Source organism: Carcharhinus amblyrhynchos, chromosome 11 (genome assembly GCF_965287045.1).
Source record: "Carcharhinus amblyrhynchos chromosome 11, sCarAmb.v2.hapA, whole genome shotgun sequence".
Classification (NCBI taxonomy): Eukaryota; Metazoa; Chordata; class Chondrichthyes; order Carcharhiniformes; family Carcharhinidae; genus Carcharhinus; species Carcharhinus amblyrhynchos.
The window spans coordinates 92,329,736-92,355,087 of NC_137334.1; the positions used below are offsets into that span (position 1 = coordinate 92,329,736).

General features: G+C 45.9%; 1 protein-coding gene across 3 annotated transcripts in view; it reads right to left on the reverse strand.

Moving 5' to 3' along the window:
• The window catches only part of LOC145350344 (anion exchange protein 3-like), a 128,602-nt gene that overhangs the window by 102,896 nt on the left and 354 nt on the right, over positions 1-25,352 (reverse strand). Inside the window, exon 1 of one of the 3 annotated variants that reach the window (XM_080199578.1) lies at positions 20,828-20,883. The exons of 1 other annotated variant lie outside the window; for it this stretch is intronic. Coding sequence is in view for 1 of the 2 variants with exons in the window: in XM_080199576.1 (XP_080055702.1) it covers positions 2,653-2,701 (49 nt within the window). In the remaining variant the exon portion in view is untranslated. Of the gene's footprint in view, positions 1-2,652; positions 2,739-20,827; positions 20,884-25,352 lie in introns of those variants that run through there. One more of the 3 variants, XM_080199576.1, reaches the window with a different exon arrangement.

Below are 25,352 nucleotides of genomic sequence, written 5' to 3' on the forward strand. Positions count from 1 at the left end.
CTGGTAGTTCACTCCGTTCTCCTGACAGAGACATAGCTCTGAAAACGGCACTCTAACTCCACAGACAACTAAAATGCTTTCATACCGTTCCAGTCCTCAACATGGACCATAGGACAAAAAGGTCAATATTTGTTGTAAAGGCCAAGACACTGATTGCACAGTTATGTAATGGAATCGACATTCTGCAACCAAACATAGGGATTCCGTCAAGCTGCAATAGGTTACTGGTCAGGAGCAGAACAGCATTGTCAGAGGCCGTCGACTGCCATCATCAGAATGAATGACACAACTGACATCACACGCCGTTCACAGACATTTCAAAACATCACCAAATGAAAAGCACTGCCATTGCTCAGCGTCATGCACGAGGAGTGTGGAATATCATAAAGGAGGACCGTCCGTCCCAAAAACCCACATTAACAAAATAACATCGAAAGGGGGCAGAAAAAGACTAGCAAAAGAGAAAATGCTGGAAAATCTCAGCAGGTCTGGCAGCGTCTGTAAGGAGAGAAAAGAGCTGACGTTTCGAGTCCAGGTGGGACATAGAAAGCGGGAGATATTTTTACTGTAGGGTGAGGGAATGAAAGATGAGTCGAGCCACAAAAACAAGGGAAAAGGCTTTGGACCATTCACACCCTTTATTCACTCTACGGACTGCCATGCCAGCTTGGTCTGGGCTCCTGCTCTGCCCAAGACTGCAAGGAACTACAAAAGATCGTGAATGTAGCCCAATCCACCACACAAATCACCCTCCCATCCACTGACTCTGTCTACACTTCCTGCTGCCTCAGCAAAGCAGGCAGCATAACTAAGGACGTCACACACCCCAGACATTCTCTCTTCCACCTTCTTCCGTCAGGAAAGAAAACACAAAAGTCTGAGGTCACGTACCAACCGACTCAAGAACAGCTTCTTCCCTGCTGCCGTCAGACTTTTGAATGGACTTATCTTGCACTAAGTTGATCTTTCTCTACATCCTGGTTATGGCTTTAACACTACACCCTGCACTCTCGCGTTTCCTTCTCTATGAACGGTATGCTTTGTCTGTATAGCGCGCAAAAAAAATACTTTTCACTGCATGTTAATACATGTGACAATAATAAATCAAATCAAATCATTAGTAGCGTTTCCCTTTTTTTTGTAGCTTTGACTCATCTTTCATTCCCTCACCCTGCAGTATAAATATCTCCCACTTTCTCTGCCTTTTAGCTTTGACAAAGGGTCATCTGGACTCGAAACATCAGCTCTTTTTTCTCTCATTACAGATTTTCCAGCATTTTCTCTTTCGGTTTCAGATTCCAGCATCCGCAGTAATTTGCTTTTATAAAAAGACGACATTGGTCGACAATGATTACTGCTTTCACCAAGACCTTTCAGTGTCTTTCAGCACCTGCGCAAGGATATTTTGGCCCTGGAGGGAGTGCAGAGGAGGTTTACTAGGCTGATACCGGAGTTGAGGGGATTGAGCTATGAGGAGAGGCTGAATAAACTAGGCTTGTACTCGTTAGAGTTTAGAAGAATGAGGGGAGATCTCATTGAGACGTATAAGATGATGAATGGGATGGATAGGATAGAGGTGGAGAGACTCTTCCCGCTCAAAAAAGACAGTAGGACTAGGGGGCACAGCCTCAAGATAAAGGGGAGGCGGTTTAGAACGGAGTTGAGGAGGAACTTCTTCACTCAAAGGGTGGTGAATCTCTGGAATTCTCTGCCCGTTGAAGTGGTGGAGGCTGCCTCGCTAAATATTTTTAAGAAGCGGGTTGATGGGTTCTTGATAAGAGAGGGGATTAAGGGTTATGGGGAGAGGGCGGGAAAGTGGAACTGAGCTACAACAGATCAGCCATGATCTTATTGAATGGCGGGGCAGGCTCGAAGGGCTAGATGGCCTACTCCTGCTCCTATTTCTTATGTTCTTATGTTCTTATGTGTTAAAATGAAGGCCACTGCAAAGTGTATCAGGGTGACTGTGGTCAGGTTCACCAAAAATCCTTACAACATTCACATAGAACAGCCTTTATAAGACCCCGGTCAGACCCCATTTGGAGTACTGTGCGCAGTTCTGGTCGCCTCACTACAGGAAGGATGTGGAAGCTATTGAGAGGGTGCAGAGGAGATTTACAAGGATGATGCCTGGATTGGGAGGCATGCCTTATGAAGATAGGTTGAGGGAGCTCGGTCTCTTCTCTCTGGAGAGATGAAGGTTGGGAGGCGACCTGATAGAGGTTTATAAAATGTTGAGAAGTATAGATAGGGTGGATTATCGGAGGCTATTTCCCAGGGCTGAAATGGTCGCTACGAGAGGACACAGGTTTAAGGTGCTGGGGAGCAGGTACAGAGGAGATGTCAGGGGTAAGTTTTTCACTCAGAGGGTGGTGGGTGAGTGGAATCGGCTGCCGTCGGTGGTGGTAGAGGTGAACTCGCTGGGGTCTTTTAAAAGACTTCTGGATGAGTACATGGGATTTAATGGGATTGGGAGTTACAGATAGTTCTATGGCCTGGTAGGTATGGATATGATCGGCGCAACTTGTGGGCTGAAGGGCCTGTTTGTGCTGTAGTGCTCTATGTTCTATGTTTAGCAGATGGATAATCCCTAACTTCGCAAAAACAATTCTCAGCAGTCACATAATGTGATCCTCAGAATGCAAAGCTTACATGTGTAGTTTGCAACCATCATCCTCACACTGTAAGTGCCTCTGTTCATGTCGCTGATGTGGAACTAGTGGAGAGGAGATTGCGTGAGACTACATGGAACTGATGGACAAGAAGGGAGATGATCGGGGTCGGGGGCATCTAGTGACCTTGAATGAACAGAGTCCATTGTATCAGCTCAATGAGCCATTCAGTACTTTAGCATTTGAGAGATAAAAGGTGAAAATCACACACAGTGATTGAACACCCATGCACAACTGTGCTTTCAGAACTTCATTTTCCTTACTCTACTGCCATGTCTTGGTGCAGCCCTGACACCTGCATCAGAGGCAGAGGCAGCCTGCTGACTTCTTTGCCCAATTGCCTGAGATGGCTTTGGCATCCTCTGGAGACCTGAGGCCTGAAGAGCCCAGGCCTGCTAATAGTTTCCTGCTCTGAGGCAGGTGCACCCTCTTTGGTCTGGCCAGCCGGAGTTGATAGGCTCAAAGGCACAGTGGCACAATGGTTAGCACTGCTGCCTCACAGCACCAGGGGCACGGGTTCAATTCCCTGCTTTGGTCACTGTCTGTGTGAGTTTGCACATTTTCCCCATATCTGCATGGGTTTCCTCTGATGCTTCGGTTTCTTCCCACAATCCACCAGATTAGGTGCATTGGCTATGCTAAATTCTCCCTCAGTGTACCCGAACAGATGCCAGAGTATGGCGATTAGGGGATTTTCACAGTAACTTCATTACAGTGTGACTGTAACCCTACTTATAAACACTAATAAACATGTTATTATTATTAGGCAGCGGGGGAGTTTGGAGCAGTCGGACAACTTTGGGGATGTAATGTCCTAACTTTGTTAGGGCATATGGGTTTGTACAAAAAGATAATGACATGGTTTGCACACGTAAATTCAAACTAATAGCAACAGATTTATTCCAAGACCTCTAGTCTGTACAGAGTACAAACTGAAACTAAAAGCAGGAACCTCTGAAACACTCCAATGACATCACCATCAAATCATGTGACTTGCTCTTAAAGCAATCATGCAACTGCTTAAATATTCAACATCCCTCCCCTTTTATTTCAGTGCTCATGACAACAAATTATTACAAAGTTATACATAGGATCAGTAGTATTCTAGATATAGCACTCTACATCATTAATCGTTGTACATAGTCAATAAGAAAGTCATCAGTAGAATGTCTATTCTGCTATGATTGTAAATGACATTCTGGAATTTGGCTGTCCTTTACCCTGGAAGTATGACTTGGAACATCAGAAGATACCTTCTCACATGGTATAGTAGCAAAGACACAATCATCAGGCAACTCAGATTCAAATAGGTCTTTCATAGTAGTATTCACAACAATAGGGACAAAAGAATAGGGAATAGGGACAATAGGGAAATGATTCTGAAAAAACATTTTCAGATGACAACAATTGATCGTAAGAACATAATCATCATGGTGTTGTCTCCAAAGTAATTCATCATCAGTTTGAACCGGGTGAGAAATTGGACCTGTTTTTGTTAAAATTATGGCGGGTACCTATTTCTCACTCATGGCATAATTACAGGCTAACACTTAATCTCCACGTTGAAAAATGTGTTGTTTTACCCTCGCTTCCCACCTAACAATTTGACATTGCTGTTGACGTTCTACTATCTCTGAAGTCTCTGGAGCTAATAACAATTCAAAAGTAGTTTTCAACTTTCTCTTCAATAGTAATGTAGGTGAACTTTGGGTCATCGCACGAGTAGTGTTTCTATAAGATGCCAAAAAGCTATTCACATGACGTGATAGCAAACCTTGCTCTTTTGAAGCTTTTAAAGAATGTTTCAAGGATTGTACGAATCTTTCAGCTAATCCATTGGTTGGCGAATGATGAGGTGTTGATTTTACATGCTGAACACCATTTACTTTGAGATAATCCTCAAGCTCTTGCAAAGTAAACTGTGAACCATTATCGCTAACAATCTGTTCCGGTTTACCAAATCTTGCGAAAATTTTGTCAAGTTTGTCAATAGTTTGTTCAGTTGTAGTAGATCTCATGACAACAACCTCTGGCACTTTGAGTGTGGAGCAATTAAGACAAAGAACATGTAACCCTTAACTGGACCAGTAAAATCTACATGCAGTTGTTGCCAAGGCATTTTAGGCCACTCCTAATGGGGTAAAGGAGACAACAGTGTTGTATTTCTTATTCACGCACAGAACTGACACTGTCTATCTTTTTCTCCAGTCTGGACAACCAGACCTGGCCACCCAAAATAACCAGGTGCTAATTCATATAGCTCGACTGTAGACGTCCTTCTTGTGGTTGTTCAAGAACTTTTCCATGCAGACTAGGAAGAATGATCACTCAGATTCCCTACACCCACCTTGGACAGTCAACTCAAGCTTTCTTGACACATATGGTTTCAAATCAGGATGCGTATAATGTTTTCCATCATATTGTATTGTATTCCCTTCAATACAATATCCCCATCACAGAATCATTTCTGAGATGTCTCTGAACTTGAGAATTGTCACAGGAAAATGAACTACTCATGAAAAATAATGAATATTAGCAAAACTAGTTGGTGGTACCTGCTCAATAGGTAAAGGTAAGCGTGATAATGCATTAGCATTAGCATGGCACTATGATTGATGATACTTCACATTGTCTGCATATGCAGCTAAGATCAGTAACCACCTGTGCATTTGAATGGCAGCTAACGATGGTACACCTTTTCACAGCCCCTAAATAGTAAAGGGTCGACGATCAGTCAATAACGTAAAATGATGACCATATAAATAATGATGAAACCTTCATATGACAAAAATCATACTCAATGCTTATTTTTCTAGCCGAACATAGTTAGATTCAGCACTAGTCAGAGTATGCAAAGCAAAAGCTATTGGTCGTTGATGTCCCGAAGGTATAATATGTGAAACAACTGCCCTTACTGCATAAGGTGAAACATCGCAAGTCATAATGGTAGCTTCAGATTAAAACAAAGCAAAACTTCAGACTTTTACAAAGCATCTATGACATCCTTGCTCAGATTCTGTGGTCCAGTCCCACAACTACTGTACACATAGTAAATGATGCAATGGCTTCGATAATGTAGCTAAATTAGGAATAAATTTGCCACAATAAGTCACTAATCCTAGAAAATGACCTCAACTGTGTAATATTTATCACGTGCTGCTTATAAAACCATCATTTTGGCTGTTTTAGGTAGACTTTTACTATCAATAATGTGACTTAAAAGCTGGACTAATGCTTGGAAAGATTCACACTTCTCTTTTATGATACGTAGATCAAGTGCTTAAGGCAGTCCAATGTTGCTTCTAAACTGTTCAAGTGCTCTTGTTCATTGGGCCCTGTAATTAGAATGTCATTCAGGTAACATTGTACACCAGAGAGACCACTTCAAATCTGATCCATTGATCTTTGGAACAAAGCTGATCTGGATATTATTCCAAAAGGCAGTGTTTTATAATGAAAATGATCTTTATGAATAATGGTGATAAGCAATGGTTGCGTTTCAGCAGTTACATTCATCTGTAAATATGCTTATAAAAGGTCAATCTTGCTGAATTTCTGCCCATCTGATAGCCCAGCAAACAAATCTTCAGAAGCAGATACTGATCAGAACAGAACACAGGATTTATGGTTGTTTTAAAATCATCAAAATTACAAACTGAACCATCTGGTTTCATGACAGGCACAATGAGGGTAGCCCAGTCACTCAATGTAACTGGCTGTAACACTACTAATGTTAACAAGTCATACTAATTCTTCTTCGACCTTCAGGTAAATTATGTATAATGCTGCTTTTCTTTGAGACTTTTTGGTTGACTATTATACTTTACCTTGAGTTTCACTTGAACTGCCTTTATTGAGCCAAGGGTCTCTTCGAAAACACTCTTGTATTTATCTAGAAGGTGCTATAGGTCTGTTTTGGCATCGAACAATTTGTTGACAGCACTCCACTTAAGCTTTATCTTCTCCAACCATGATCTTCCAAGTAAAATTGGAAGATTACAATGGACCATGTGGAGAGCTAACTCTGCTGTTGTCCACTCAACTCTTCATTGACCATGATGTAACTTTTGAATGGCACGATTTCTTTGATATATATCCTCAAAATCACATCAACTGATTTTAAATGAAGATGCTTCAGCTTTTGGTGTGTAGTTTCAGGAATTAAAAATACAGCAGCACCAGGATCAACCCTCATCCTAATTCATTATCCATTTAACTTTGGAATCAGAATCTCTGTGACTCACCCTGTAAACATAAGACATTCAGTTGGAACTTATATTCCTGGACATTCTCCTCTTCACAGTCCCAGTTCTTTTCTTTCATGTTGCAAATTATTTTTGTAGAATGCAACTTGTCCTTCTTGAAGGCACCCAGATTCTTCCGAATTTTCTTCTCAAGAGAATGTCTAGTTCAACAAGCTTTTGCAATGTGACCCGTTCTGCCACAATTCTTCCACCGACCATCCTTGCTCCGCCATTCACTCGCTGAATGGCCCATTTTGGCACATGTGTGACATGCTTATTGCTGTTTGACTTCTTACGGGCAGTTGCCAACCTGTGGATCTTCATTCCTGCACCAAGCTGTGAAACCTCTTCAGCAGCCAGTTCCAGTGACATTGCAATTCCTAGGACTGAAAAGACCCTGCACAGGAGCTTCGTGTATCATTTCCTTCATTGAAAGGTTCCATGGACCTTAATTGAGCCACCATTTCTCATGCAAGCACGAGTGACTCCAGGCTGCTCAGTACTTTTTTCAACTGTCTCCCCTTTTTCACCCTGGAGACCGCTGACTTTGTGTATTTTCTTTCTCATGGCCCCAGCCATGCAACAGAGCATTCCTTATTTTCTGGCATGTCAGATACTGCCTTGAATCGCACACTGCTCTGATCGGAAGGTAGGAGGAAACGGGAGTTCCCGGAGGAAACGCACACAGACACTGGGAAAACGTGTAAACTCCACATAGGCGGTGACCTGAGGCTGGAATTGAACCCGGATCCCCGGCGCTGTGAGGCAACAGTGCTAACCACTGTGCTACCTTGCCGTCCCAGTTGTGGGTTTTACTCTGTAGGAGGGGAACCAAACGAGTGGAGCCTTGGAGACCATGTCGAACTTCAAGAAAAGTTTTTACTCCATGTGCATGAGGGAGAGATGAACTCGGGCCTGAAATCCCAGGTTGCCTGTGAGTTCAAGTAACCAGAACTAGAGGGCACAGCCTCAAAATAAGGTGGCGGGGGGAGGTTTAAAACAGAGCTGAGGAGGAACTTCTTCTCTCAGAGGGTGGTGAATCTCTGGAATTCTCTGCCCGTTGAAGTGGTGGAGGCTACCTCGTTGAATACGTTCAAGTCACGGGTAGATAGGTTTCTGATAGACAAGGGAATTAAGGGTTATGGGGAGAAAGGGGGAAAGTGGAACTGATCCACTTCAGATCAAACATGATCTTATTGAATGGCGGGGCAGGCTCGAAGGGCTAGATGGCCTACTCCTGCTCCTATTTCTCATGTTCTTATGTTCTCTCTGCCCATCGTAGATTCGTACAGGTTCGTACTTTCCCGAATCGCAAAGTTTTACGTTATCGTATTAATTCCTTGAGTTGGGAACAAGATGGTTCTTTTAATCTCAACATGCAACTACATTGTTCAATACATCCCTGCTAATGATCTCTCCAGACAGTTCCGCTTACCTGATTATAATGTCAAACCGATCTACAACGATGTGTTAATTGCTCCCCCCTCTGCTAGGTGATCATGTTTTCCAGAAGACTGTGCCCTCCCTAGACTGTATGGAGCCTGGCCATCTGAATGCTGGTTCTTCCATTGTCATGATAACTCGGAAATAGTATCCCAGTATCCAGATAGCATATATAAATCATTATCTGTTGGCAGAGGAAACCTCCTCTGGCTGTCTGTGTTAACCTTTTTCTTCCCTCTGGTAGTGCCGGCTCTCTGGGCTTGCCCTATGTGACCCTGCATGTATTATACTGAAATCAAACAAAATATGACTGGACACATGAATTAAAATATAAAAGACATGACCCCTGATATCGTCCTGCAACAACACAAAGCGAGAAAGACATGGTTTGCATACATAGATTCAAATCACAGCAACCGATTTATTCTAGGACCTCTTGCCTATACAGAGTACAAACTGAAACTAAAAGCAGGAGCCTCTGAAACACCCCAATAACATCACCATTAAATCATGTGACCTGCTCTTAAAGCAATCATACAACTACCTCAATATATAGCAGGGGACTCCTGGGTGGGTGACCCTGTGATGTTTGGCTGGCATTCCTCCTCCCTTAAGTTGCCCCAAGGCCCTCTTCCTGACTTTTGCTTGAGGAGAAGGGGCATCTATAGGGTGGTCAAGATAGCCTGTCTCCTCTCTTGCACTGCCATTGCATGCACCCACCTAGGCTAGCGCTACAAAGTGCAGTTCCCAGTGCATGTCTGGCAAAAACCATTGTTCTGTTGGATCTCGCTGTCGAATGCAGCAGCCAACATTCCAACAGACTTGAATGCACCCTCATGCTGGAGCCATGATATCAGACATAACATGGATGCACTCCTCCATCCTTCATTGATGAATTGATTGGAGATAGTCAGCATGGTTTTGTAGCGGGTGGGTCGTGCCTTACTAACCTTATTGAGTTTTTTGAGAAAGTGACCAAAGAGGTGGATGGGGGTAAGGCAGTTGACGTGGTGTATATGGATTTTAGTAAGGCGTTTGATAAGGTTCACCATGGTAGGCTTCTGCAGAAAATGCAGATGTATGGGATTGAGGGTAGTCTAGGAAATTGGATCAGGAATTGGCTAGCAGATAGGAGACAGAGGGTGGTGGTTGATGGTAAATATTCGTTATGGAGTTCGGTTATGAGTGGTGTGCCTCAGGGATCTGTTTTGGGGCCACTGCTGTTTGTAATTTTTATTAATGATCCGGATGAGGGTATAGTTGGGTGGATTAGTAAATTTGCTGATGACACCAAAGTCGGAGGTGTGGTAGATTGTGAGGAAGGGTGTCATAGTTTGCAGGGAGATTTAGACAGGTTGCAGAGCTGGGCCGAGAAGTGGCGGATGGAGTTTAATGCGGAGAAGTGTGAGGTAATTCACTTTGGTAGGAATAACAGATGTGTTGAGTATAGGGCTAACGGGACGACTTTGAATAGTGTGGATGAACAGAGGGATCTAGGTGTATGTGTACATAGATCCCTGAAAGTTGGGAATCAAGTAGATAAGGTTGTTAAGAAGGCATACGGTGTCTTGGCGTTTATTGGTAGGGGGATTGAATTTAGGAGTCGCAGCGTCATGTTGCAACTGTACACAACTCTGGTGCGGCCGCACTTGGAGTACTGTGTGCAGTTCTGGTCCCCACATTATAGGAAGGATGTGGATGCTTTGGAGAGGGTGCAGAGGAGGTTTACCAGGATGTTGCCTGGTATGGAGGGGAGGTCCTATGAGGAGAGACTGAAGGATTTGGGGTTGTTTTCGCTAGAAAGAAGGCGGCTAAGAGGGGATCTTACTGAAACATATAAGATGACTAGAGATTTAGATAGGGTGGATAGTGATAGCCTTTTTCCTCGGATGGAGAAAGCTAGCACGAGGGGGCATGGCTTTAAATTAAGGGGGGGTAGTTATAGGACGGATGTCAGGGGTAGGTTCTTTACCCAGAGGGTGGTGAGGGATTGGAATGCCCTGCCTGCTGCAGTTGTAAATGCGCCTAGTTTGGGGGTGTTTAAGAGATCCGTGGATAGGTTTATGGACGAAAAGGGATTGGTTTAGATTAGTGGGTCATTGTTTTTGTAACTGGTCGGCGCAACATCGTGGGCCGAAGGGCCTGTTCTGCGCTGTAATGTTCTATGATCTATGTTCATTGCTGATAGCCTGGCAACTGTGCCTGATGTTCCTCTGCCTTTTCTTTTTTATCTCTAACGTGTCTCTGAGGTCCAACTGCAGAGGTTGGATTCAGACTCTGCAGACTTGCATTTGAGGATCCCACAGGGTGACCTCACGGGAATTGCTTTACCATCGGGGGCCTGATCACCAACTGTCAGAGATCTCAGCTGCTACTGACCCCGCCTGCCATTGGCACGTGTCAGTGAGGTGATCACCACATTGTGAACTTTGAACATAGAACATTCCAGCGCAGTACAGGCCCTTCGGCCCTCGATGTTGCGTCGACCAGTGGAATCAATCTAATGACCCTCTAACCTAAACTATTCCAATGTTATCCATATGCCTATCCACTGACCATTTGAACACCCTTAAAGTTGGCGAGTCCACAACTGCTGCAGGCAGGGCATTCCACGCCATTACTACCCTCTGAGTAAACAGCCTACCTCTGACATCCGTCCTATAATTATCACCCCTCAGTTTAAAGCTATGTCCCCTCATGTTAGCCATCACCATCCGAGGAAAAAGGCTCTCACTGTCCACCCTATCCTATCCTCTGATCATCTTGTATGCCTCAATTAGGTCACCTCTTAACCTTCTTCTCTCTAACGAAAACAATCTCAAGTCCCTCAGCCTTTCCTCATAAGACCTTCCCACCATACCAGGCAACATCCTGGTAAACCTCCTCTGCACCCTATCCAATGCTTTCACATCTTTCTTATAATGCGGCGACCAGAACCGTACACAATACTCCAAGTGCGGCCGCACCAGAGTTTTGTACAGTTGTGACATGATCTCACGGCTCCGAAATTCAATCCCTCCACCAAAAAACTTGACCCACTCCAGAACTAGGGCCACCAAGCTGTGTATATCTGTGCTGGTGGAGGGTGCAAGTGAACACAGTGATTGCTCTTTTACAACTGGATCCTCAGCATTCTCACTGGAGGCAGTGTGGGGCTGTTCCTACCTGAACATCTTGTCATCATCTGAAATAATTTGCATTCAACTGTGTTGACTTGCACAGTTACATCAATTATTCTCAAAAACAATAATTTAGCTGTCATTTGATATCAACTGCATGTAGAAGCCATCATTCAATGTTGCAAGTAAGGCATTTGCCATCAATATCATCACTGTCATGGGGCTTTTTTCCCTGGAGCATAGGAGGCTTAGGGGTGATCTTATAGAGGTCTGTAAAATAATGAGGAACATAGATCAGCTAGATAGTCAATATCTTTTCCCAAAGGTAGGGGAGTCTAAAACTAGAGGGCATAGGTTTAAGGTGAGAGGGGAGAGGTACAAAACGGTCCACAGGGGCAATATTTTCACACAGAGGGTGGTGAGTGTCTGGAATGAGCTGCCAGAGGTAGTAGTAGAGGCAGGGACAATTTTGTCTTTTAAAAAGCATTTACACAGTTACACGGGTAAGATGGAACGGGGTGGGGGGGTAAAACTCTATGACTCTATCTATGAATAGGGTGGGATGATCATGGAGAGTCAGTGCAGACTCGATGGGCTGAATGGCCTCCTTCTACACTGTAGGGATTCCATGAAACCAATTGTTTCAAAGTGAAAAACTCAAGCATTTTGAGATTATGCTCCATGTTTCAGAATTTCCATAGCTTCAAACATTGTAAAACTGAGCTGACTACGGAAAATGAAGGACTGGCTTTAACATGTGCTGATAAGCTCGCTTTATGTATCTCCTTGTGATGTAAAACCAGTGTATCGTATCCCTGCACTTCCATCACCCCCAAATCCACTTCCCACAATTGCAAGTTTTCTCCCCAGTCGCTGAGCAATTTTCTCCCCACCCCAAAGACAAATATTCTTCCACCACCACCGTCCCCCCAACCCAACGCCCCACCGAATTGCAGCAACTATCTTCTCCTCTCTCTACCCTCCGCATTCCATACGCCTCCCACTCTCCTCCCTGACTCTCTCCTTCCCTCCCCATCTCTCTCCTTCTGACACCCTACCCTCTTTCCCCCTCTCTCTTTCTGCATCTCTTCTTCAGTGTGCACACCCCACCCCCACCCCCATTTCCCCTCCCCCCTGCCTCCGTAACCGGAGGCTCAGTTTTCAGGGCAGGGGACAACGAGAAGTCACGGTGAGGTCCTGATGCACTTTTACAGTTAGTTTGGGAGGAGAAGTGGCACGGGTTATGGCACACAATATTCCAGGTGTGGCCTTATCTTATGGAGATCTATAAGATATGAAGGGCCTAGAATTGTATCTGGCTCGGGGTCACTGTCTGTGCGGAGTTTGCACGTTCTCCAGTTTCCCCCTACGTTCTGAAAGACATGCTGGTTAGATGTATTGACCTGAACAGGCGCCGGCGTGTGGCAACTAGAGGAATTTCACAGTAACTTCATTACAGTGTTAATGTCAGCCCTACTTGTGACTAATAAATAAACTTTAAATTTAACTTTTAACCCTGCTCCTGTACTCAAATCCTCTCACTATGAAGGCCTACGAATCGCTATGAATCAATTCCAGCCTCCCAGATCGCCTGGAACCACTAAAGTTTGCCTACCACCTAAACAGGTCCACAGCAGACACCACCTCCCTGGCCCTACACTCAACCCTGGAACACCTAGACAACAAAGACACCTCTGTCAGATTCCTGTTTACTGACTACAGCTCAGCCTTCAACACCATTATTCCCACGAAACTCATCACCAAACTCCGTAGCCTGGGCTTTGGCTCCTTCCTCTGCGACTGGATCCTGAACTTCCTAACCCACAGACCACAATCAGTAAGGGTAGACAACAATACCTCCTCCACGATCATCCTCGACACCATTGCCCCACAAGGCTGTGTTCTCAGCCCCCTACTATACCCCTTATACACCTATGACTGCGCGGCCAAATTCCCCTCCAACTCGATTTTCAAGTTTGCTGACGACACCACTGTAGTGGGTCAGATCTCAAACAATGACGAGACAGAGTACAGGAAAGAGATAGAGAATCTGGTGAACTGGTGCAGCAACAATAATCTCTCCCTCAATGTCAACAAAACGAAGGAGATTATCATCAGTTTCAGGTCTACATCAACAGGGATGAAATAGAAAGAGTTTCAAGTTTTTAGGTGCCCAGATCACCAACAACCTGTACTGGTCCCCCCATGCCGACACTATAGTTAAGAAAGCCCACCAACGCTTCTACTTTTTCAGAAGACTAAGGAAATTTGGCATGTCAGCTACGACTCTCACCAACTTTTACAGATGTACCACAGAAAGCATTCCTTCCAGTTGTATCACACCTTGGTCTGGGCTCCTGCTCTGTCCAAGGCCGCAAGAAACTACAAGAAACCCTAGCTATGACTGTAACACTACATTCTGTATTCTCTTCTTTCCTTCTCTATGAATGATATGCTTTGTCTGTATAGCACCAAGAAACAATACTTTTCACTGTATGCTAACACATGTGATAATACAAATCAAAATCAAAAAACATGCCATTTGCCTTCTTTACTGCCTGCTGCATCTGCATGCTTACTTTCAGCGACTGGTCGATCAGGACACCCAGATCTTGTTACCCATTCCCTTCTCCTAATTGATAGCCATTCAGATAAATATCCTGTCTTCCTGTTTTTGCAACAAAGTGGATAACCTCGAATTTATCCACTTTACGACAATGGTAAATTATCCTTAATGGGTTAGCTTATGAGGTTATGATTTTTTTGCGAGTCTGCAAGTTTGTGTACATTAGAGATCTCAAAGGCAATCAAGTAATCATCTAACACAATTAGCTTTCCAATACAGGCAAGACTGGATGGTCCCCTGGGGAAATCTGGATGTCTATGGGCTGGTTTGTGTATTGATTATCCCTAGAACACAGTGATAAGGAGCCATTGTGTCTCAGCTCCAGCTAACAAATGCCCATTTAAATCCACTTTATGTATGGAAAGATATTTAAAAATATAAAATGCAGCAATTACCCTGTTTGAGGAAAAGAGCTGAGCTTTCACAGAAACATCGGGGCTGCCACGTCTTTCTGACGAGATGATAAGATTTAGCTTTGAGGTAAGTCTAAACCTGGGACAAAAGAAGAGCAGGAGTATTCTCCTGGGTGTCATGACCGACACTTAACCCTCAACAAACCTCATCAAAAGAAAGATTATTTGGCCGTTATCCACAAATCTGATGGGCCATGCTCATCCCCTCAACCCCATCCCACGTGGACATAAATATGAGTTGCTGGTCTCAGGTAGGCAAGAAAACATGATCACACCAGTGTCCAATATTGTGGAACCTGGACAGGTGTAGAAATCAGAAGCCTGTCCCACCTGGAAATGGTAGTCATAGAAGACCATACAATCCCTACAATGCAGAAGCAGGCCATTTGGCCCATTACTTATCCCTGTAACTCCATATACTTGCCCCACTAATCCCCCTAACCTGCACATCCTGGGAGGCTACTTGATTTGATACATCATATTGTGGTGTATTTATCACAATAAATACATGTGATTTATTTTCACGTGTATTAACGTACTGCGAAAAGTATTGCTTCTTGTGTGCTATACAGACAAAGCATAGCGTACATAGGGAAGGAGAGAGTACAGAAGGTAGTGTTACAGTCATAGCTAGGGTGTGGGGGAAGATCAACGTAATGTGAAGTAGGTTCAAAAGTCTGATGGCAGCAGGGAAGAAGCTGTTTTTGAGTTGGTTGGTACGTGACTTCAGACTCTTGCATCTTTTTCTCGACGGAAGAAAGTGGAAGAGAGAATGTCCGGGGCGTTTGGGGTCCTTAATTATGCTGGCTGCTTTTCTGAGGTAGCAGGAAGTGTAGACGGAGTCAATAGATGGGAGGTTGATTTGAGTGATGGACTGGGCTTCCTTCACGACCTTTTGTAGTTTCTTGTGGTCTTGGACAGGGCAGGAGCCCATACCAAGCTGTGATACAACCAGAAAGAACACCTTCTAAGATGCATCTGTAGAAGTTGGTGAGAGTTGTAGTGGACATGCCACATTTCCTTAGTCTCCTGGGGCAATTCAGGGGTCAACTTAGAATCATAGAACCCTACAGTGCAGAAAGAGGCCCTTTGGCCCATCGAGTCTGCACCGAACACAATTCCAGAGAGGGCCTACCCCCATATCCCTACATATTATGCCCACTAATCCCTCTAACCTACGCATCCTTAGACACTAAGGGGCAATTTCTTAGCATGGCCAAACAACCTAACTGGCACATCTTTGGACTGTAGGAAGAAACCGGAGTACCCGGAGGAAACCCACGCAGACATGAAGAGAATGTGCAGATTCCACACAGACAGTGACCCCAGCTGGGAATCGAACCCAGGACCCTGGAGCTGTGAAGCAGCAGTGCTAACCCGCTGTGCTACCGTGCCACCCACTTATCCTGCAAATCTTTGGAGTGTGGGAGAAAACTGGAGCACCTGGAGGAAACCCACGCAGACACGGTGAGAATGTACAGACTCCACTCACTCAGTCACCCAAGGTTGGAACTGAACCCTGTTAACCACTGTGCCACCATGCCGCCCTGGGGTGGGCTAATGCTTTCTGCGCCTGCTGGCCTTGCTGAATATCAGAGATTGTGTGTGATGATGTTACATTGCCGACCTCACATCAGCAGGGGGCAGGAGGATACTGGCCAAATGACTGCGCTTGTTAATGACCCAAAAGTTTGCCCGATTCATTTTTCAGTCGCGGTCTCGAGAGAAGGTTCACGAGTGCATTACGGCAGGTATGAGCAGATGGCAGAAGGATAGAGGAAGAGATCTGCCACCCGGGACCACGACTTGTGAAAATCCATCTGGTTCATTAGAACCATGGAAAAGTTACGGTGGATTGTGTCTAAAATAAAGAAGAAAAAATATCCTTTAGGGGAGGAAATCTGCTGTCCTTACCCGGTCTGGCCTACGTGTGACTCCAGACCCACAGTAATGTGGTTCACACTTAACTGCCCTCTGAAATGGTCTAGCATGAGACTCGGTTTAAGGGCAATCAGGGGTGGGAAATAAATACTGACCTTTCCAGCGACGCCCACATCCCATGAAAGAATTTGGACGAATCTTTTAATTTTGTCCTTCAAGTGTTTGTACAATCTGCTTATGAATGTCACTATTGAATCTGTATCCACCACCATATCAGGCAGACCATTCCAAATCCTAAACACACACTCCTTAAAAAATAGTTTTTCCTCATGCTGCCTCTGGTTCTTCTAAACGTCTTAAAACAGCATCCTCCGATTATCAACATACAGCCACCAGAGTTTCTTGTTACTTACTTTATCCAAACCGCTCGAGGTGTTTTGAACAGCGTGATCAAGTGCCCTCTTAACCTTCTCTGCTCCGAGGGAGTTTGTCCTTCTTAATAGTCCTGTTCCTTTGTCTTTGTTTCCAAATACCTCCACGGGCTCACCCTCCCCGTCTCTGTGACCTTCTCCAGCCCCGCAACAAGTTGCATTTATATAGTGCCTTTAACATCACAAAGCACTGCACAGCCAACAATTATCAAACAAAGTCTGGATTCACAGAAACCCTCCAGTGCAGAAGGAGGCCATTTGGCCCATCGAGTCTGCACCCACCACAATCCCACCCAGGCCCTATTCTCGTCACCCCTCAGCTTTACCCTGCTAATCCCCCCTGACAACAGGGTTGACTTTAGCATGGCCGTCAGTCTAATCCGCGCATCTTTAGACTGTGGGAGGAAACTGGAGCACCCGGAGGAAACCCACACAAGACACAGGGAGATCGTGCAAACTCCACACATACAGTGACCCGAGGCTGGAATTGAACCTGGGTCCCTGGCGCTGTGAGGCCGCAGTGCTAACCACTGCGCCATCGTGCCACCCTGAACGAGCTACCTGAGGGGCTATTTGGACACGTGCATGTGACCCGAATGCCTGGCTCAAGCTGTGAAACCTCTTGTGGCCAAATAGCCTACTGGCAGTCTGGGCTTGCAGAGAGTGAGAGGTCTCAGCTCCCTCCAGATCAAGGCTGGTTTAACCCCCACATTCTCCCGGATCAGGGATGGTTTAACCCCACATTCCCCCGGATCAGGGATGGTTTAACCCCACATTCCCCTGGATCAGGGATGGTTTAATCCCACATTCTCCTGGATCAGGGATGGTTTAATCCCACATTCCCCTGGATCAGGGATGGTTTAATCCCACATTCCCCTGGATCAGGGATGGTTTATCCTCATATTCCCCTGGATCAGGGATGGTTTATCCTCATATTCCCCTGGATCAGGGATGGTTTAATCCCACATTCCCCTGGATCAGGGATGGTTTATCCTCATATTCCCCTGGATCAGGGATGGTTTAACCCCACATTCTCCTGGAGATGGTTTAACCCCACATTCACCTGGATCAGGGATGGTTTAACCCCACATTCTCCTGGATCAGGGATGGTTTAACCCCACATTCCCCTGGATCAGGGATGGTTTATCCCCACATTCCCCTGGATCAGGGATGGTTTAACCCCCACATTCTCCTGGATCAGGGATGGTTTAACCCCACATTCCCCTGGATCAGGGATGGTTTATCCTCATATTCCCCTGAATCACGGATATTTTAACCCCACATTCCCCCGGATCAGGGATGGTTTAACCCCACATTCCATGGATCAGGGATGGTTTATCCCCACATTCTCCTGAATCAGGGATGGTTTATCCCCACATTCTCCTGAATCACGGATGGTTTATCCCCACATTCCCCTGGATCAGGGATGGTTTATCCCCACATTCCCCTGGATCAGGGCTATTTTAACCCCACATTCCCCCGGATCAGGGATGGTTTATCCCCACATTCTCCTGGATCAGGGATGGTTTATCCCTACGTGCCCTCTGGCAACACCATTCATAAATTGGTTCTTTCTCTGCTGCGCTGCCCACCCCGAGAGAAAACATCCCCTTTTTCAGTCTAAATATCAGATGGGTGAAAGAAACAAAACAAAGGGAAGAAATTAGGAGACTTTGATGGGATTATGAGAGTCCCACCTGACCAGAGATGGAGTCCAGAATTCTGACAGTCTGTCTCTGTTGACAGCGGGCCTCAACCTTCAGATAAACAGCATGATGTTCGAGCTTCAGACACAGAACTGCTCCATGAACTAATTGTGACAGTAAGGAACTAAAATCCTCTCCTTTTGAAGAACACAAGCTCAATTAGGCTGCGGCACCCAGCTCCCCCACAGTCAGCCCACTACCTTGTGTTCCAGTCCATTATGCAGGCATGGGCTCCAGAAGGACAGGTGGCAGCCATGCCTCAGAGTGCCGCACTCTCACCTCCCAGTCAGAAGGCTGCAGGTTCCACTCCTACTCCAGAGATTTGAACACAAACTCTGAATGAACGAGTCAGAGTCAAGCCTGGGCGGGGCGAGAAGGTTCGGCACTTTGGTGTCAGTGTGGGGACCGGCTCACACAGGGCGTGAACGTGGCTGAGCACCTCAGGGTTGGGTTGGGGCAGGAAGGGGGAACTGGGGCATTTTGAGGTCTTGTCACTGTCCTTGCCCCTCACGTAGAGCGATGCTGGACAGACCCTGAGCGGAAAACTGGGGGGCAGCTGAATGACGCGAGCCCAACTCCTTCTACACCTTGGCCACCCTCCCAACAACTGCAGTGCCCACCGTCACCCCAACCCTTCCAAACACCACCCGTAAGACACAGGAGCAGAATTCAGCCACTTGGCCCATCAAGTCTACTTCGCCATTCAATCATGGCTGATATTTTTCTCATCCCCATTTCCCCATAACCCCTGATCCACTTATTAATCAAGAACCTATCTATCTCTATCTTAAAGGCACTCAATGACCTGGCCTCCACAGTCTTCTGTGGCAAAGAGTCCCACAGCTTCACCACTCTCTGGCTGAAGAAATTCCTCCTCATTTCTGTCCCTTTACCCTGAGGTTGTGCCCTCTGGTTCTAATTATTCCTACTAATGGAAACATCCTCTCCATATCCACTCTATCCAGGCCTCACGGTATCCCATAAATTTCAATAAGATCCCTCCTCATCCTTCTCAACTCCGTCAAGACCAGGAATCTCCCTGCCAGGTTCGGGAAGCCGGGACTCCTCATTCAGAGAATCCCGTTGGGAAACGCACATGAGTATCACTGGGCAAACCAATTGGCTTGAGCAGCAAAGGCTCCACAGTCGAATAGCTGGTGAACACTTCCCGCCTGCTCATTCTGATGCGACTGAAACTTTAGTAGCAAAGAAGGAGGAGAGGACGGAAATACAAAGCAGGCGGCGGGAGTCAAACTTCTTCTGATTTCACTGACCATTCATCATTCTACACGCAGTCCTTTGCCCCCCTCTCTGCCCTGGGGTGTACTGATCCACGCTGGGAGACTGGATAGCTCTTTCAAAGGGCTGGCATAGACATGACGGGTTGAATGGCCTCCTGCCGGGCTGTAGTATTCGACAATTATTGGTCAAATAAAAAAGTGAAGGCATAAACAAACCCAGGAAAGAGGTTTGTGGCAGCGCAGTGGGTTTGAGAAATGCTAAAAGGCAGCCAGGGGTTGGAAATGAAAGGAATGTTGATTAATTCAATGTATACAACATAACTGATTGCAATGAATGACACAAAGGTAGCTGAAAGGGAACTGTGATTTAGGAGCTAGGAGTCCGAGAAATAGAATATTAAATAATAATTAACACACACAGCCTGCAACGAGTGGAAGTCTCCTGCTGAGGCCCGATGTTCGTATATTGCTTACAACGTGTTCCCTCAGTAAACAAAGTGGAAGTGTGTAGCAGAGAAACACGGAATCCTCAGTATCCCCTCCTGCTCACTCGCCATAGGATCGTACGGCACAGAAGGAGGCTATTCAGCCCATCATTCCTGTGCCAGCTCTTCGAAATTTCTCCCACTCTCCCCCCAGTTCCTTCCCCTCCTCCCCCAATAACCCCGCAAACATTTCATTTTCCAGCAATTTATCCAATTCCCCCCTTCTTTTTTTGGCGAGAGTTCCCACCGAATCTGCTTCCACCGCCCTCTCAGGCAGCGCCTTCCACATCACAACAACTCTAAACAAATTCTCTTCGTCTCCCCCCCCCCATGTTTTTTTTTGTGTGTGTGTACGCTCAATTATCTCACATCTCTGTCCACCCATTAAACCATCTGTTCTCCTTGTTCAAAACCACACCCTCATTAATCAGACAAACAAAGAAAGCATTAAGAAAGGCTCTTTTGAAAAAAAAAATACCCTTCCTAAATCATGAAAGGACGTTGGTTTAGCAGCAAATTAATTATTTTGCTCGGTTAGTTTGGGGGGTCATTCTGCCTTTACTTACCTGGCAGCAGCGAATGTCTCCAGCAGCCAGCTAGTACAAGGATTGTTTTTTTTGTGTGTGTGTGTCTCAGGATGAAGAGGCAGCTTCTTCCACAATCCCCGCTTCACATTCTATTCAGCACAGTTGCACATGACATCATCAATCTCTGGCAATTAAATCCCACAGATTCCGTGCAGCTACTTTACAACAACAACATCGTCTTCCATTCGCGTGGTGCCCTTAAGGCAGCAAAGCTTCCCGTCCCAGCACGTTCCCAGGCCAGTTTACTGAGCAGCCTTTTACCGGCAGACCAGCGAAAGGGATGTCAAGGACTGGGAAACAGCTCCACCCCCCTCCCCACCCCCCACCACCACCACCACCACCACCACCACCACCCCCACCACCTTGCTGCTCTCCAGCTTGTCCCAATGCCTGCAAGTGCTTCTCACCTTTACTGTTATTACTGTCACAAGCAGTCTTACATTAACACTGCAGTGAAGTTGCTGTGAAAATCCCCCAGTTGCCACACTCTGGCGCCTGTTGGGGGTACGCCGGGAGAGGATTTAGCATGGCCAGTGCACCTAACCAGTTATGTGCGTTTCGGACTGCGGGAGGAAACCGGAGCACCCAGAGGAAACCCACGCAGACACGGGGAGAATTGCACACACTCAGTAACCCAAGGTGGGAATCGAGCTCTGGTAGCGTGAGGCAGCAGTGCTAACTGCTGTACCGCCCCTGTGCTTCTCCCCACTGACCCCTGGCAGTTGTGTGTCTGGTTGTTGCTGAGAACACATTGCTGCTGACTTGCAGGCAGGAGAGCAGGCTGGACAGCTACAGACATGCAGGGAACGCAGTGCATCTCATCCCGCTCCGTGTTCCTGTGATCCACTCATCCCCAAATTACTGCAAACCCGGAAACAGAGTCTGGAGAATAATCCACTCAGCCTGAGGGACCACTTACAATCAGGGAAGAATCCTGAAAATAATTCCCTCAATTCTCAGAATTGCAGGAAAATCGGGGATAAAATCTGGGAATAAAAAGTAAAGTTTTAAAGTTTATTTATTAGTCACAAGTAGACTTACATTAGCACCGCAATGAAGTTACTGTGAAAATCCCCTAGTCGCCACACTCCGGCGCCTGTTTGGGTACACCGAGGGAGAATTTAACATGGCCAATGCACCTTACCAACACCTCTTTTGAACTGTGGGAGGAAACCGGAGCACCCTCAGAGATTCCTCTGAATTTTAGTAAAATTGGGAAATTGGAATCCCCAGATTACAGAAGGAGGTAATTCAGCCCATCTAACCTGCACCAACTTTCCCAAAGAACATCTTACCCATCCCTCCCCCTATCCCTGTAACCCTGCAAAAGCAGAACCTTCCACACACCTGACGAAGGAACGCCGTTTCTGAGAGCTTGTGGGTTTACTATCAAATAAACTGGTTGGACTTTAACCTGGTGTTGTGAGACTTCTTAACCTGCAAATTTACCATGGCTAATCTCCCTAATCTACACATCTTTGGACTGTAGAAGGAAACCGGAGCACCAGGAGGAAACCCACCCAGACATGGGGACAATGTGCAAATTCCGCATAGACAGTGACCCAAGGTGGGAATCGAACCTGGGTCCTTGGCGCTGTGAGGCAGCAGTGCTAACCACTGTGCCACTCACTAACGCCATGCCACCCACTCCCGAGTCTGGGAATATACTATTCTGTCAGGAATTGCCAGTAAACTCAGGAACAATATCTCAGAATAATAAATTCAATCAAAATTTGACACTGAGTCATGTAGGAAGCTAATTAGGACAAATGACCAAATATTTGATCAACAGAGATAGGTTTCAAGGAGCATCCTAAAAGAGGAGAGAGAAGTGTGATAAGGAGGTTTAGGAAGTGATTCTGAGCACCTGGAGGTGTGATTAGAATCGTGAGGCTCAAGAAACCAGAACAAGAGGAAAACAGAGATCCCAGTGAATGGTTGAGCTGGAGGAGATCACAGTGATAGGGAGGAACCGGGCCTCGGACGGATTTAAAAACAAAGATGAGTATTTAATTTTTAAAGAAAGTGGGATAACAACAACACCGTTCATTTACACAACTCCGTTAATGAGTTTCAGTTCACAGGAGCATTCTAAAGCAAAGTGTGACGCCACATAACGCCACATAAGGAGATATTAGGTTAGCTAATCAACAGCTTGTCACTCTGGCACAGTGGTTAGTACTGCAATCTCACAGTGCCGGGGGCCTGTTCGATTCCCAGCTTGGATCACTGTCTGCGTGGGTTTCCTCCATGTGCTCCAGTTTCCTTGCACAGTTCAAAAGACGTTCTAGTTAGATCCAATGGCCACACTAAATTCTCCCTCAGTGTATCCGAACAGGTGCAGAGTGTGGCGACTGGGGGATTTTCATAGTAAGTTCATTGCAGTGTTAATGTAAGCCTATGTGTGATACTAATACTCAAATTTAAAGCTTGGTTTTAAGAAATGTCTGAAAGGAAATTGTTTTAAATAAATGTCGTGGAAGTGGAGGCAATGAATGATTTTGAAAGGAAATTGGCCAGACACTTGAGGGAAATGATAAGGTAATGGGACACACTCTCTACAGAGGCCAATATGGATTCAAGGGGCAGAGTTAACACTGCTGCCTCACCGCGCCAATGATGTCTGCACGTTCACCTGTGTCTGCATGGGCTTCTTCCAGGTGCTCCGATTTCCTCCCACAGTTCAAAAGACATGCTGGTTAGGTGCATTGGCCATGGTAAATTTTGCCAGTTTACTGATGACACCCTCATAATGGGTCGGATCTCAAACAATGACGAGATGGGGCAGAGGAAAGTGATAGAGAATCTGGTGGGCTAGTGCGACGACAATAATCTCTCCCTCAATGTCAACAAAATGTAGGAGATTGTCATCAATTTCAGGAAGCATTGTGGAGAATATCCCCCTGTCTACATCAATGGGGACGAATTAGAAATGGTCCAGAGCTTCAAGCTTTTAGGTGTCCAGATCATATAAGATACTGAAGGGAATAGATAGAGTCAATAGTGAGAGGCTGCTCCCTAGACTGGGTACAATTACGAGAGGTCATGATCTAAGGGTGAGGGGGGAGAAGTATAATTTGGATGTGAGAGGAAGGTTCTTCACGCAGAGGGTCGTGGGGGTACGGAACGCGCTACCGAGTAGGGTGGTGGAGGCAGGAACGTTGGACTCGTTTAAGGTTCAGTTAGATAGACACATGAGCGAAACAAGGATGGAGGGTTAGAGTAGGGGGTATTAAATAGGATCAGAGCCTCGGGAGACACCGGAAATGCAGACTTATATGTTAACGTTTTTGTTGTCTTATTCCGCAGGTGGAGGTCCACCTTGTTGTCAAACGAGGGGCATGCACACGGTGGGTCGTGCGTGGGCTGCTCTTGGAGGTTCCGGGAGTGGCCTAGTACTTTGTGTCGGTGTGTGTGCTTGATCCTGGACCGGTAGACGGGCGCCGCAACAGCTTGGTGACTAGCACTGCTAGCTGTGCAGATACATGGATTTGGGCCTGTGTCTGTGGGAGTTTGCGCATTCTCCCTGTGGTTGCGTGGGTTTCCTCCGGGCGCTCCGGTTTCCTCCCACACCCCAAAGATGTGCTCTTAGGCTGATTGGTTTACCAAATTGACACTATTCTCCCCTGAATCTGGCTAAGTTAGGGGTTCCACTTGCAGACACGCAGGGCACGGTAGGTGTAGGAGGATGCGGCGGCACAGGCTCGTTGGGCCGAAGGGCCTGTTTCCCGTGCTGGGTTGTTCTTTGTTTTGTTTTTTGCTTGTGCTTTCATAGAAGACTAAGGAAATTTGGCATGTTCGTGACAACTCTCACCAATGTCTGCAGATGCACCATGGAAACCATTCTTTCTGAATGTATCAGAGCTCTGTCCAAGGCCGCAAGAAACTACAAAGGGTCATGAACAAAGCCCAGTCCCATCACTCAAACCAGCCTCCAATCCATTTACTCTGTTTACACTTCCCGCTGCCACTGCAAAGCAGCCAGCATAATTAATGACCCCATACAATTCAGACATTCTCTCTTCAACCTTCTTCTGTTGGGAAAAAGATACAGAAGTCTAAGGACATGTACCAACTGACTTCCCTGCTGCTGTCAGACTTTTGAATGGACTTACCTTGCATTAAGTTGATCTTTCTCTCCACCTAGCCATGACTGTAACACTACATTCTGCACTCTCTCATTTCCTTCTCTTTGAACAGTATGCCTTCAGTATAGCACATAAGAAACAATACTAAATCAAATCAAAATGTGTGGATTATGGGGATTCGCAGCGTAAGTACATAAGGTTATGTGGAAAGGGAGGGGATGGGTCTGGGTAAGATTCTCTGTGGAGGAGTTGGTGCAGACTCAATGGGCTGAATAGCCTTCTTCTGCACTACACTGATTCTATGTCCTCCGTCTGTGCTGAAATGGCTATGTCCATTGCATTTTCAATGGAATGTGATCATGTCCCTTGTCAATATTTACCTGGGCATCCCCACCACCAGGTGAGGTGGGGCTGTT